Raw genomic sequence first — 16,440 nt, 5'->3', positions numbered from 1 at the left:
TTTCTGAAATGGACATTTAATCTGATTTTGTTTTAAGCACTATTGAGTTAGTACTATTTATATTTCTAGTAGGCTAAACTACTAGAAGCATTTTCACAAAAGTGTCATGTGGATTTGTCCCAGTTTGTGGTAACAGTAATGCCCGATTATGTAAACATAGGAACCTAATTTTGCTATTTCTTAAAAAGTTTGTAAACATTTTTGCTCTGCCAGGTTATATAATTAATCACAAGATTTAAAATAATAAACGCTTTTTAATTGAGTAAATGTTTATTGATATAACATTTCTTCATAAAATATACGATACAATACTTATAAATGGCCATATTTATCACACCTTATGTATTACTAAAATGCAGAAAAGTTTAAGATTTAATCTGTTTACTAATTTTAAATTCTTTTATTAATTTATTTAAGAAATTTTAAACACAGTGGTGATTTTAAAAATGAAAAAAAAAATCTTTTGTAATGTATAAAAAGCAAAAAAATATAAGAAGCAATGATTTTTTTAAACCTATAAAATGGTACTATCACATTTTAGTGGAGTTTGTACTATCAACTAAGACTGATCCCTACATTATATTTACATGTTATGTACAATATATGGCATTCGAGTTTTAAATTTATAAAACTTAACACAATAATAATAAAACAAGTGCATATGAAAAATAATATGAAACCGGACTATTATATTATATGACTTCAAATATTTAATTATATTAAAAAAGTTATAGCACACATTAACTTATAACCAAAGAATATTTTACTTAATTATTTAAATAATAAAATATCAACAGAACTGTTCTTGTATTTAAATTAGTTCTTTTTTTTTTAATCAGTATTAGAGACTGTTGTTATAAAGTACAAATTGTTGTTAAATACTAAGTTTCCTCTGATAGTATTTGTGATCAGATAAAAAAATGCCCGGGGTGGCGAATAATTGATTATGCGTGTACACCCGCCTTCGTACACGTGGGTATCTAAACATATCAATAAGATTTTCCCCCATATTTAAATTTATATTATATTTAAACCACCAATCGTATGATGTTAAGGAATAATGAATATAAAATATATTTGAGCACAATGTAATCAACTTTACTTTTAACACTAAATATGTATAAAGGAAATCTTATCAAGAATTTATCGAATATATTAATTTAATATATTTAAAACGGAGGAAAATCCTGTTTATTGCCACATAGACATCATTTTGTATTATAATATTGTCATCACTAGGTGATATTCAATGTTAGTCTATAGTGGAGTATTACACGCTTACGACTCGAATAGTACGAATATAACAAGATAAAGTACATTACATTAAATCTAACTAATCCTAGTTTAATATTTCATTTCGCTTTGAAAATTATAATACTTTGACTGTCCGATAGACATGACTCGACAAATCAAGATACTTAATATATAACATTGATTTTTAATGTGAAGCATATAGTAAAATGCGGATTTATCTTTAGCGGACGGGCGAATGGGCCACCTGACGGTCAGCGGTCACCGCCGCTCATAAACATTTTCGCTGTAAGAAATATTAACCTTTCCTTACATCACCAATGTGTCGATAACCTTTGAAGCTAAGGTGTTATGTTCTTTATGTCTGTGTTACACTGGCTAATTCAATCACTAAATAGTTTCCGATTTTATATCAATTTTTTTATGGCTATCATAAATAAAATCATGCAGGTATTTTAAAAATTTTGCTGCCATTTTTTAATGTTTGTAGAGCGATTCTGTAATATCAGAAAGCGATAAGAAAAACCGGTTATGATTATTAAAATATTTAGAGCGTCGAGTTTTATTATAGTAAAATAACTTTGCCGGCCAAAATTTGAGGTGGCAATTTCTTTATTTTATTATTTAATTACAGCTGTTACTGTCGTAACTTTAAAATAACATAACGTTACTTGAATTATAAGTCACACAGTTTAACTTTCATTCCTATATGCTCCTGTGATTTTTCTTATTACTTGACATGAAATATTCTAAATCGGTTCACAGCCGCGATCGTAACATATTTTTGTCCGACATTACAATTTCCTCGATTAATAAATAAGTATACATTTTGCTGTCATACATTTGTAAAATTAGTAGGTGATTCATGTTATAGGATTACAGCGACCAATCTATGGTTATAACTCGTATCTGTTGTACGATTAAATTTGATTTAAACTAATTAATGAACTGTTTACTTAACATATAAAATGCTTGGATACATTTAAAGTTTTAGCTCAACCTACATTTAGGTTTTTTTGTATAGTTTCATTGATTGTATAAACGCAGAGCGGATGTCCATCAGACGGTAGGCACCAGCCGTTGATATTATCCCGAGGGTGTCACGTTTTTACCCGAAGTATTGTGTCATGAATGCCATGACGAGAATGCCGGCGATGAGAGCTCCCAGGTGTTTAAGCGACTCCATCTTGTCGTTCTCCCGGAGCAGGTCCGGCAACACCGTCACGAGTGCTATGTGCAGGAACCCTCCCGCAGTGAACGGCACTATCCACGACGTTTTCGCCTCTGGAATTTAACAATAAATATGATGATAAGATATGTGTAAAAGTTTTAAGTTTATATTTTTTTTTAATTAACGCCCACAAATATGAATCCAGTTTTCTTAGTTGGTCTTTAGGATTCTTAAGAGACTTATATATTCAGCACTTAGTGGTGATAAGAACAAAAAACACTGAATGTGAAATATTTTGTTATAAAAATTATCCATATATAAAAAAGGAAATTATAATAATAGTTACCTATAGCGTTCCTGGCTCCGCTGAATATAACAGCAGTCATTGCACCGATCAGACCCGCTGATGCTGTGGCCTGAAAACAATTAAAATAACATAATATATATATATATATATATATATATATACTAATATTATAAATGCGGAAGTAACTCTGTCTGTCTGTTGCTCTTCACGGCCACTGAACCGAATCAGATGGCAGACAGTTTTTTTTATGCCTTTAAAACACAAGCTAAGCCGCGGATGACACAACTAGTATTTATCATTATTTTTATTACTTAGTACATCATACAAGCAAGCAAAGATTCAGTGTGTGTATCGTTTTGTATGGTATTGTTATATACATACATATATTTAACTTTTTATTTCAGAAAGAATATAATTGAAGTCTCCGCGTCGGTCAATGACTTGAATGTCTGGTGACGCTCGACTTTTGTGCACAAAAACAAATATTTTTTTACAGAACAGTTTATTTAATTTATTATTATATATTCATAACATTAACGGCTTGTAAATTTCCCACTGCTGGGCTAGGGCTCCATTTAAGGAGAAGCATTTTGGAGCATATTCCACCACGCTGCTCCATTGCGGGTTGGTGGTAAACACATGTGGCACAATTTCATTGAAATTAGACACATGCAGGTTTCCTCACCGCCGAGCACGAGATGAATTATAAACACAAATTAAGCACATGAAAATTCGGTGGTGCTCGTCTGGGTTTGAACTCGCAATCCTCGGTTAAGATCCACGCATTCTAGCCACTGGGCGATCTCGGCTATATTCATAAAACAATAACATAATGAAACGCATATCTGACGAACGACTTTTTTATTTGACACACCTGATTTCATTTCAAATAACAAATTTCACACTCGCTAAAGCAAAACAAATCAGACCAATATTTATTGCTCAGTTCAATAAAAATAAACAAAGTAAACAAAATAATTGTATTCATATTATGAGGATTGAGTTATAAGTTTTGTGTTTATGATTCAAGTCGTGAAGGCGAATATTTTGAGGAAACATACACGTGTCTGTTTTCAATAAAATTCTGATACACGTGTATTGACCAAACCGCGTCGGAGCAGCGGTGGAAGTATTAGCTCAGCAGAGGAATATTTACAAGCTCTTACTTTTTATTATAATTTTTGTTTAATGAAATTTTTTATTCTATTCAAGCGAATAAGACTTGGGTTAAAATATAATGTGTCTTACCAGTTGAGCTTTAGCCGCTTCCCATCGCGAGAAGCCGCTTTTAAGTAGAATAGCGAAGTCGCCGACTTCGTGTGGTATTTCGTGAACTGGAAAATAAGTGACATCTAGTGTAAATAACAGACAATAGATCGGGAGGGTACACATAAGCATAAAAAAACAACGGAAGCGATAGAAATGACAAAAAAAAATAGTTTAAAATATGACGATTTTTCACAATAGGAACTGAAACATTTAAAAAAAAATGGTATTTTACATATTTGACATAGCGGTGATGATTCCCTAGCACAATGGTGTAAAAGCATCTGCATCATAGAACAGTATTGGCATCTCTCTCTTACGTGTGGAGTTAAAAATAAAACTAATTATACAAAAAAACTCGAGCTTGAGATATCAACACTTGCCGATATTATAAATTTTATAGACTAATTACCAAGTATAGCAAAAGTTGTGAGCAGCCCGACTCTGAAGCCGACCAGGAACGACCCGCCGACGGCCAGCCCGTGTGTGAAGTTGTCTATGGAGTTAGCCATCAGGTTTAGGTATCCTGCCACCTGGAAAAAAAAAAATATTTTTAAGGAATGCAGATCAGCTGATCTTGTTATGATGACCACTTGCGCGGGACATGTTATAGTATAAAAATGACTGCGCATACGCAGGTTCAATCACGATAGAGACCGGAAAAAAATCAACAGCTGATGAGTCGTAACCAAACCCAAACATTGTTACTTCCTTTCCTACACTAACTAAAGACATTTCTAACACCATAAAGCTCATCACAACCATGTTAAACATTTTCGTAACACAAGTACTATTAAGTACTAGCAACTTACTAGGTTTTGGTTCCTAACCTTTTATACATTTAGTATTGTTTATCACACAATAAACGTTTTTTATTATTTAAAGTTACTTTAATAATGAGATATTATGTTTCCCGTGACTATTATTTCACTGGCGTTTACACGAGAGCGATCATACTACTTCAACTACAGAAAAGTATCAATGTATGTAATGAAATAGAAACGAAACTGGTGGGTATACTCGTGTGTGTGTGTGTGTGTAACTTACGTCTTTCTTCTCGCTTTTTTCCTTGCTAGCCTTCAACGCCTTCTCTCGAGCTTCGCGCAGCAGACACCTGCCCATCCAGCGGTTACCCTTACACCGGACTGCTCCGTTCGTTGTCGTCACTATTGTACTGCAACATCCGCCTTCTCCTTCGATAAAAAAGAACAAAGCATTCGTAGAGTAAATAGCAATAAAGCCGCTTGTTTGACCTCTGGCCCAAATAAATTTTACATTTAATTAGCAGCCTGTAAATTTCCCACTGCGGGGCTAAGGCCTCCTCTCCCTTTGAGGAGAAGGTTTTGAGCATATTCCACGCTGCGGGTTGGTGGAATACACATGTGGCAGAATTTCGTTCAATTAGACACATGCAGGTTTCCTCACGATGTTTTCCTTCACCGCCGAGCACGAGATGAATTATAAACACAAATTAAGCACATGGAAATTCAGTGGTGCTTGCCTAGGAACTTTGAACCCGAAATCATCGGTTAAGATGTACGCGTTCTAACCACTGGGCATCTCGGCTCAGCTCAAATAAAGTTTAATCAGATTGAAATCTTAGGCAATACGAATATTAATATTTTTATTTTTTTTTATTTTATTTTATGTCATTGGTTGGCGGACGAGCATATGGGCCACCTGATGGTAAGTGGTCACCACCGCCCATAGACAGAGGCGCTGTAAGAAATATTAACCATTCCTTACATCACCTATGCGCCACCAACCTTGGGAACTAAGATGTTATGTCCCTTGTGCCTGTGATTACACTGGCTTACTCACCCTTCTAACCGGAACACAACAATACAGTGTACTGTTATTTGGCGGTAGAATATCTGATGAGTGGGTGGTACCTACCCAGACGGGCTTGCACAAAGCCCTACCACCAAGTATAATAATTATTCGTAATCAGACATTGGCAGTTTTTTTTTTTCGTATTATTATTTATATATACGGATTTATCGGCATACCCTATTTCAAACAAGGGCGTAAAAAAATATCGAAGATTTACGTATTTCATACGTTTTGCTAATACCTCTCCTGTATATGCACTACAAACATTTAATAACGAATATACATATATTATTATATACTATTCTCCTTAACAACTTGTACCCAATTGAATTTAACTTTGATAAATAGATTCCAAAGTTCCGATAAAAACTTCGACATTCGAAACGCTACTTTTATCGAATTCATTGTGAATACCGAATATAAATTATTCAAGGTCTTCGACTGATATCCTACCAATTCAGTGACAAATTTGTGTATTTGTCTTAACTCCTACATAGGTTGGAATATGCTGAAGATATGATTGTGTTAAAAAGTATATTCATAGTTTATGTAAATAAAGGTGTACTGCAAGACTACTGCTGGTTTTACTTTTGGTTTTTTATAGTGGGTATTCCGGTGTACTAGGCCGCACTGGGCGTCTTGGATACCAGCGAGTCCTACATAACCCCCTCTCCCCTAGAGAGGCGTAATGCATTTTTCCAGCAAAAAAAAGGGCTCAATTTAGATTTATATTGTTATATACGTTATAAGAAACTCTAAAATAAAAAGATATTTGTATTTATGATTAATTTTACAATGCTTATGACAAATTTTGCATGAATACCCACAGTAAAAAGTTAACTAGTAGAAAACTATTTATTTTAAAAACGTCACCGTACAATTACTGACAATATTTAACTACAAGCGATGCCATGGTTGAAGCTATAATTAAATACTAACCCTTCGTATTGTTGTTGAAGACACAGGTGTCATACAGCTCTTTAGCCGACACAGTACCGTTGCCGCCGCCGCCACCACAAAGTCCCCCTTTCACTTTCCCTTTATTCATTCTCTCAACTTCTAGAAGCTTCTCAATCTCCTCTATCTCAATGTGGTTTACAGAGCCATTTGCCTGAGGAACATCTTCGTCTTCTTCACCGCCCGCAAAGAGTTTCTCCACCACGATAAATACTAACATCCCAAAAAGACACCAGAGACCGCATTTCATCGAGACATGTTCTCCTTCTGAAATGAGGAATAAAAAAATAATTTTAAAAATTTAAACTCAACTACGGAAATATGCGCTCTGAAAAGTACGAACTAAGGATATATTGTGAGACATTCTTATTTATTTAAACACAGACGACGTTATAAGGGTATATACACAACTATTAGATTGAAGAGCGAATATAAAAAGAAAAAAATCTCGATTTTTCTGGCTAACAAAGTTATTACACATATAAACCTTTCTCTGGAATCACTCTCTTTATTAATAAACCGCATTCAAATTCATTGCGTAATTTAAAAGATTTAAGCATACATACGGCGGGGTGGGACTTTGTGTTTTACTATGGAGCGATAAATATATGAGACAGTGATGTTCAGAGCATAGCCGTGATAGCTGAAATCACGTACCCTCCGTAGTCGGGTATATTTGTCACAGATTATACAAATAATACAATAAACAGAGTTTATAAACAATCGTTTATTGTTTCGAATGAAACGACTGGGAATAATAAAAACTTTATTAACTTAATTCGTATTTTTTTTTGTGCCTGGATATTTGAAATTTAACGGAGTGTTTTTTGTCTACTTGGGACTCTGGATTCCTTGGCCGGTTTGGATGGTATTCAGACAGTCTGTTTATTATCGTATCGTCGTTTACTTGGCAGTAATTCTTTGCGCAAGCCTGTCTGGGTAGATACCACTCACTCATCAAATATTCTACCGCCAAACAGGAGTACTCAGTATTGTTGTGTTCCGGTTTGAAGGGTAAGTGAGCCAGGGTAACTACAGGCACAAGGGACATAACATTTTCATTCCCAAGGTTGGTGGCACATTGGCGATGGTGACCACTTACCATCAGTTGGCCCATTTGCTCGTCCGCCAAATTATATAATTAAAAAAGGTCTCTACTATGATCGCCATTTTGATGTTGTAGTGCAGAATCTCCTTGGTAGACGCCGTTTGTGCACTTTTCATCATTGTTCCCAACGCGGTTTATAATATAATTATATAAAATAATTCGCTACATTTAATGTCTAGTCCAAGTCCTTTCTTGTATTATGACGTCATGTAATATTATGAGTCCATAATGATTGAGAGGTAGAGTATGAACAGCTATCATAGTTCTATATGAAATTTTAAAGATAGCTTCCAAACATTAACACATATGCTCCATACCTTCTCCTCGAAGGGAGAGGAGGCCTTAGCCCAGCAGTGGGAAATTTACAGGCTGTTCATGTTCATTAAAAATCTCCGTTGATCGCTCGAGTTAATCACAGGCACAAGGTACAAAATAAGATCTCGTGATTATTAGTAAAGTATTATTTACAATTATTTTTCTCTTTCTTATTATGGTTCTCAATCGACAGTTCTTATTATTATCGTAGGTAATCACATGACTAATATTAATGATCCCTTTAATGATGTATAGAATAAATAAAACAGGTCGCTGTGTGCAATGATACGAGCAAACTTTAATGTTTGCTTTTGATAAGACTTGACGGAACTGTTTAATCATTTATTAATAATACATTTATCCTCACTGAATTATGAATACCTTTTATAATATTTATGCGTTATATTTTCATTTATAATAAAACATTTGACGACCTCCGTGGTCGAGAAGTGTGTACACCGGTTTTCATGGGTATGCCACTCCGAGGTCCCGGGTTCGATGTAGAAAAAGTTCATTAGTTTTCTATGTTGTCTTGGGTCTGGGTGTTTGTGGTACCGTCGTTACTTCGGATTATCCATATCACAAGTGCTTTAGCTACTTATATTGGGATCAGAGTTATGTATGTGATGTTGTCCAATATTTATTTATTTATTTGAAAGCTTATATTCAAATTGTGAACTTGGATTGTGAGCGAAGACATACATTTATTTTCTGTACAAGATCTAACTACAATAAACTAATATTTTTTGTTCCAGTTATAAGCGTGAGTGAGCCAGTTAAAATACCACGAGGGATATAATATCTAAGTCCCCAATTAAGATATGGTTAGTATATCTTACGGCCCCAGTGTCTATGGGTATTGGTGGACTCAGGGTCCATTGACGATGATATCTTAGCAGTTTGCCTACCTAATTTAGATAAAAAGGGGAGGAAAACCTATAAGTGTTGAAAAATATGTTGTTATATGTTTAGTCAATGTCAAAACCTTTATTGAAATATGTAGGTGTAATCTTCATTTGTGTATTGATCCACTTGGTTGGTTAAAAATTTACGTCCGAATCACAAAGGAATACCTACCCGAAAGCCTGATAGAGAAAGACGATAAAATATCAGTAGGATTATAGTTTTTTTTTTTTTTATAATAAAGGCAACTGTTTCGTTTTAAAGGTTTGTTATCTAGTTATAAAGTGATAAAATTTGTTAAGAGTGTAAGTGTAAGACTTGACTAATGATCCAATTCTAAAAATTGTTTCATCCGTAGAAAGCTACATTATTCCTGAGTGCTAGGGTATAAATTAATTTATGTCATATAATCTTTTTAATTAATGAATATCATCCGTGCAAAGCCGGGGCGGGTCGCTAGTCAACTATAAAGTTCCATAGTAACCTGCACACACAAATGCTTTTAAACAGTTGTTTAAAACTTAAGTGTGTGTTTGTCGTTGAGTAGGGGTAACAAGTTTTATATTGTAGTAGTTTGTTTACAGTTAACTGGCGTCCGGCTTTATCGGAGATGTTTAGCTTTTTTACGGTCGTGTCCGGCTAAATATTTACGTGTCCAGTCTGTCCGGTTTTTGTTAGTGTAAGCTTTGCAAAGTGTTCGCACGCAGCGCATGCAGAACGAACAAAACAAAGCAGTACGATGTTATTACTTGTACAATTTTATATTACGTTGTCCTTTAAAAAATATACCTCGAAATATTAAAAAAAATAGGGATTTGCATACTTTATTATTTATTTGTTCTTCTTTTATATCTATTTTAAACAGTGTGAAATAAAAACTAAAAACAAATGAGACGAGATGACCAAATCAAATCAAAGTATTCTTTGTTCAAGTGTTTGAGTTGAATGTAAAGCTACCATCGGTTCGGAAAATAGATTTTAGCGAGAAGTACCGGCAAGAAACTCAGTCAATCTCCACCACGATTTTAATTATAGAATATGTCAATAAAGAAATCAATAAATACTGAGTTAGAGAACTTGAAACTTAACCGAAAATGGTGTGTTCAAAATCTGACAAGTGAACTACTGTCTTTTTTTTATTTATTTCGAGATTAGCGGCAAAGAAAAAAATTCAGAGAGAGAGAGAAAACCTATAATTGGATGATAATCCAACATTGATCAACAAGATGAAAAAGCTCTAAGTCTTCTTTTTAAAAGGAAAGGAATTCTAAATTCAGTAGTGGGTCTAAGGGTCTGTCTCTAGTAGTGTTGCTGGCAAAGCTGTAATATAATGTGATAGACTCCAGGCGAATTTCGGTTGGTTAGATTAATGGCTAGATCTTGACACTACTGACACTAGAATACACACTACAGGCCTAGAATTCGAGCTCTAGGTCGTAAAATTTTTTTTTACCAATTTGTTTGGTCAATGCGGTACTTTTTAGATTCCCGTGTCTCGAAATGCACGGAAAGTCTTTGGACCCGCGCCTTAACTCTTTCTAATCATAACACATTTGTCGGCGGACCGGATGGAAGGAAAAACTAAAGGACTAGTCGGTTAAAAAAACAGCACAAGACTGGTGATCATAAGAAAATCAATTAATTCGGTTTTAATACAAATAAATGAATCAATCGTCATTACGTTTAAATAATATAAGTTATTAGTTATAATATTCTCTGGCAGAACATCGAGGGAACAAAACTAGCGACGTGTACGTTTAACCTATCAGCTGCACTGCGGTTTAAAAATAAAATGTGTCAAGTTGCGTAATGTTAGTTACGTTGTCCTTCACCATCAATTTTAAAATAGACAAATAAGGTATGTTTTAAGCTATATACTATATGATTGTAGTCCTTATAATTATTTTAATTGATAATTGGTTTTTGCAAGCTCTTTTGATAGTACCTGTGGTACCAGATACTTTTCATATAATCTACCACCAAACAGTAATACTTGGTATTAATGTTTCGGTTTGAATAGTGAGTGAGACAGTGTAACTGCAGGCAAGGGTCATATCAACTCAGCTCCCATGGTTGGTGCAGCATCAGACACAATTTCATACGGCCAATGTCTATGGTCAGTGGTAACCAACAAAGTGGGCCATTTCATTATCCGCCTACATAGGCCATAGAAAAATACAATTCTAGTATTAGACTATTTGAATAAATATCTTTATTAACACAAATATAAATTTGTTTATAAGTTTTAAGTTATTTATTATATAATAAAGTATATATGCTTATAGTTATCTAATACGTCTCGAGACGCTCCACTTATTGTATACATATTATACTTTATGCAATCATTCGACTATCAAATGAATGAATCGGGAACGAACGAATGTATGAATGAATTACACAACAATTAAAATAGAACAATTATAAATATATAATTTAAATATGCGGGAAATATAAAAGGGCAGACAGACAGATCCTATTTTGTCTTAGATTTTCGCGATTATTACACATTGAAATAAAACTAGTTTTTAACGGATTTAATCCCGTATATTAATTATTTTAATTATTTTAACATCCCGACGTTTCGAGCACTTTGCAGTGTTCGTGGTCTGCCTGTCTGCCCGTGACCACGAATTCGTGGACACTGGAACACTGCAAAGTGCTCGAAACGTTGGGATGTTAAAATAATTAATATACGCGATTAAATCCGTTAAAAACTAGTTTTATTTCAAGATCCTATTTTGTTACTCTTATCCACCGTTTCTGACATTTGATTGTACCGTGAACCGAAAGGAAACTCAGTACTCTCTTTCATTTTTATTTTAATTCAGTTTATGACGATAAAGTACAATTAAATTTATGCCTGCCTTAAAACCAACAAATGCTTAGTCCACGCATTTTTACCATTAATATAATCTTATATTGAGTAATATGCCTTATTTGTCACTATTTTTTTGACATTATATTTAAATTTATTAATAGGTCAAGTTGAAAATAACAGTGGAATGTGATTACAGAATCGAATACCGTGCCTCGGGGAGGATGTATTGACTTAGGTGTTATTAGTTTACCTATCCTCCTCTTGTCTATACAATGATTGTCACTGGCCCTTTCAAAAAGATCTATATTATTGTTGTAAGCAGTGTGAAGCAACTGTAAGCTGTAAGTATATCTATTTTATTAAAAACACCGCGAAGGGTGTGTCGAGCTCCAAGATTATAAATAGACCGCTCTTTTTGCAGAATGAAAACAGTTTCATTATCTGTATCGTTGTCCCAAAGCAACGAGGCAGTAACTGCAGTATATCATTTATTTTAAGCCCCTTATATAAAAGTGACCCCGTTATACGTACTTATATATAAACAATTATAATAAGCATTTAATAAATGATTGCATTTCGTGGTGTCATTTCTTTGACCCCGCTCGTCCTTATCAATTATATTCCTCATACAAACATTTTAATGATTACTTCTACGATAAATGTGTTACAATTGTAACATCCCGGACGATCACCTTTCCTTAAACTCCACCACATAGACAAACTATAATAGTTTGTTTACAAATTTTTCTTGCGAATCATCGCACTTGGAACATTAAACCTCAGCTGTCTGACTCATTAAAATAATAAACAATTCGACTCTATTTCAATAGCATAACGTTTAATTTCATTTGTCTTATATTGTTATCGATTCGCAACACAAAACCTCACGAGCAATTAATATATTAATAACATATGCAAGGAAAACGTACATAATATCGGCACGTCGACTAATTTATCATTCGATTTTAATGAATGAATATATTAATACTAAAAAGGTCTTGTTCTCTTCACAGCTGCTGTTCGAAATACAATTATTATTGTGGACTAAAAATATAAGAGCGAATTTAGCTGTTTGTTGTTAAACGTAATGCACGCTTCGAAGTCAATGGTCGCTCTATCATAAGTACGGCTTTCCGAACGCCTTTGTATGTATTTTATCTGACTTTAAAAATAAATATTGGTAGGTTTTTTTCAATGTATCGCTCTTTCTATTCATTCAAAATATAGATAAAAATGTTACATGTGACAACAGTCTGTAAATGTTTCATTGTCTTATCATCGACTCTCAGTTTATGGCGAAGGGTATCCTTACTACGATTTCCTTAACCAAAAAAATTATTGGATTATTGGGACCAGCCGGGATTTGAACCCACAATGTCCAATTAATTCAGGTGTTCTCACTACTCGACTATAAATAATTAAGTATGTATACATATTTATAAATACTCAAATCAGTAAATTAATTAATTACGTAATACTACTAATTGTGATGTAAATAATTTCTAAACTAAATTAGTATTTATCTACACTAAAATTAGACTAAACTAGTTTCTGAAACACTAATTAAAGTCAGATTAACTAAAGCGTTTTAAATATTAAAAGCCATTGGCGGGTGGTGACTGATGACGCAATAGGCGACCAATGAGCGTTCAGTATTTAGATTAGATAATCTCACCTTCATCAAAATCAAATCAATTTTATTCAAGTAAACTTCAAAACGAAGCGTTTTTGAATCGTCGATATTAAAAAACTACCACCGTTCCGGAAAGCAGCCTCCACCGAGAAGAAACGGCAAGAAACTCGTATAGTTGCTCTTATCAAATAGGCTTACAATGCTGTTTTTTTACAATAATTAGTGTCCTGTGTTAGAACCCGAGCCTAAATCCGTTTTTTTCTAAAAAGTACTCATTTAATGAATAATAAGACTTATTTATTAATTTAGTCTTAATAAAATTTTTAAATTTCATAAATGGTAAATTGGTTACATTTCCCGGTATCTTATTATATATGCGTATACAATTGCCCAATATGCAAACGGAAAGTAGGGGTTACAAGTTTATTCTTATTTCTTGTATTAATAGTATGATCATACTAGAAATAGTCAGAAAGGCTTGCAATTGAATCCCATATGCGACAATGCGATAGCAATAATAACAAAACTATAAAATGTAAGCAATACAATGGAACATTATTCATATCCAACTTTTTGCGTGAATCGAGTTTTATCAAGGATATTACAAAATAATCGCGTATACTTGTACTGTATAGAATTACTATCGAATAATATATATATATATATATTTATCTGTATGCTCGAGAAGCTATGTGGAAACCGGCTGTCACGGTATGGACATGTTATGCGGAGGAATGAGGACCATGTTGTGAGGAAGGTCTTGAGCATGGATGTGGATGGATATAAAGGTAGGGGACGACCAAAGAAACGATGGATGGCTTGTGTGAAAGACGATATGGTTAGAAGGAATGTTCGGGTTTAAGAACTTTATTTAAAAGAATTTACATTCACTTAAAAAAACAATAATACAATTATAAAAATTTTGTTGGGTAGTTCGACAATTCGTACGGTACACTCGATGCATAGAAACAAAGAACTGTTACAACTGGAAGTGTTAACATACCGAAATTTAGGAGTTTGATATAATGTTAAAAAATATTTGATATGTATTGTATTGTACAGTAATTTATTAATATAGGTTCTAATGTTACTTGTGAGATGACGACCGACAGAGTAATATGGAAAAAGACATGCTTCGCCGACCCCAAGTAAAATTATAATTATTGATAAGAGCAGGAGGATGATGATGACCTATATTAATATGCTGCTTCAGTCGAATTGTCAGACCTCAAAATTACGTCATTCGAATTTGGTTTACTTAATGGAAAAAGGTGTACAGAAAATCAATATTATATGTGTTGGTTGAATACTAAATTCGACAACAGTTATATATCATAGTAAATTACATTTAGGAGCGTATGTTTATCGATCAGGAATAAGTTATAAATTTTAATTGGCACGTCCATCTCCAATTATCGTTTCCACTGTTTACGTGAATGTTTTGAGGGCTGTTACTTCAGACATTCTACAGCCAATTAGAGTATAATTGTGATCCCTATCACTATTTGTGCAAGCTCATCCGATTAGGTACCACCCACTCATCAGATATTCAACCGCCAAACGGTAATGAAGAATGAGCGAATATAACTACAGTAAAAAGGGCCATAACATCTTAGTTCCCAAAGGTAGTAAGATGTAAGGAATAATTATTTCTTATAAAGCCAATGTAGATGGTGGTGGTCACTTCCCATCAGGTGATCTATTTGGCAGTTCAAAAAACTAAGCAAATAAGATTATATGTTAACATATTTGTTGTTATAACTATTCGTACCTTTAGTAGCGGCCAGGTCGTGTTGCCAAGCCTCGGGCAGAAGATGCAGGAAGACATCTCCCAATAAACCTCCCACTGCAAAGCTTAGTAGTATCCGCAGTGTCGCTGCACCAGCTGGAAATAAATAGTCAATTTAATTATGGTAATGATGCATGGTTGAAAACATTGAAATAATCCACATGGAAATCACACAGTATTAATTCTTGACAATATAAAACTCTTTTAACTTCTACTAATACTATTCTAAGAATTTTAAGCTTTGTGAGTATGAGTAAAAATAGACTGCCTACCTACTGGTGCACTTGCACTTTTTAATACTTATTAATTTTAGTTATCTTTTCTTTATTTATATTAATTAAAAGTTTATTTATTCTTTAGTTGTTTATAACATACGATGTTATGGAAGAGTGGGTCCCTCTGGCACGAGCATGTATTATAGAGAGACTTACTAGAGGCACCCAACCTTAAATATTCTATGTGTACTGTGGTAAAGATTTTTTTTTTCCTATTGGTGCGACTTTTTTGTAAGCCTCTCTGTAACTCTACGCTTTTACGCAAATTACTCTACAATAAAATTCTAGTATAAAAACAGCCAGTTATTCTTTTTAGAACATTTACAAAAGAAAATAACTATAAGAACATTAAAGTAAATATTAGAAATTTGACTCTTTTATTGGTATCAATAAAAATTCCGACTCGTCTTATCAACACTACTGTAAAATAACAGTTATAAACGCCTCAGATTAATCGAATAATGTACACTGATTTTGATAACATCTATTGCTTTTATCGCGTAATTGAAGCTTCAATTAACAATCTTATCACTGAATTGATAAATTACTTTTCGATAACTAAATATTATAATTGAAATTATCCTGCACTATATCTTTGACAAGTTGCAATATAACTTTGATATTTATAAAATAGTTTTAAAAAAAGTTTAATCTAATTACTTAACAATCTTGAACTTAATTTTTTAGGTCCATTCAATCTTCGGTTTCGGCGTAATGTTTCGGCTACAGCCGATTAATCGGCTTCACCGAAAAATAGGCCTTTCGTCAGACAACTCGGACACTAAATATTTGTCTAGTGTCTAGTAGACGGGTC

General features: G+C 33.6%; 1 protein-coding gene across 1 annotated transcript in view; it reads right to left on the bottom strand.

Moving 5' to 3' along the window:
* Positions 1–287: 287 nt before the first annotated feature.
* The window catches only part of LOC125073071 (zinc transporter ZIP13 homolog), a 29,999-nt gene continuing 13,846 nt past the window's right edge, over positions 288–16,440 (bottom strand). The window contains exons 3-9 of the mRNA XM_047683757.1: positions 15,334–15,447; positions 6,768–7,052; positions 5,043–5,188; positions 4,408–4,528; positions 3,978–4,063; positions 2,769–2,838; positions 288–2,535 (exon numbers count right to left, since the gene is read on the bottom strand). Coding sequence (XP_047539713.1) covers positions 2,360–2,535; positions 2,769–2,838; positions 3,978–4,063; positions 4,408–4,528; positions 5,043–5,188; positions 6,768–7,052; positions 15,334–15,447 — 998 coding nt within the window. The 3' untranslated portion in view covers positions 288–2,359. The remainder of the gene's footprint in view (positions 2,536–2,768; positions 2,839–3,977; positions 4,064–4,407; positions 4,529–5,042; positions 5,189–6,767; positions 7,053–15,333; positions 15,448–16,440) is intronic.

Source organism: Vanessa atalanta, chromosome 23 (genome assembly GCF_905147765.1).
Source record: "Vanessa atalanta chromosome 23, ilVanAtal1.2, whole genome shotgun sequence".
NCBI lineage: Eukaryota > Metazoa > Arthropoda > Insecta > Lepidoptera > Nymphalidae > Vanessa > Vanessa atalanta.
This window is presented reverse-complemented; position numbering and strand designations above follow the sequence as displayed.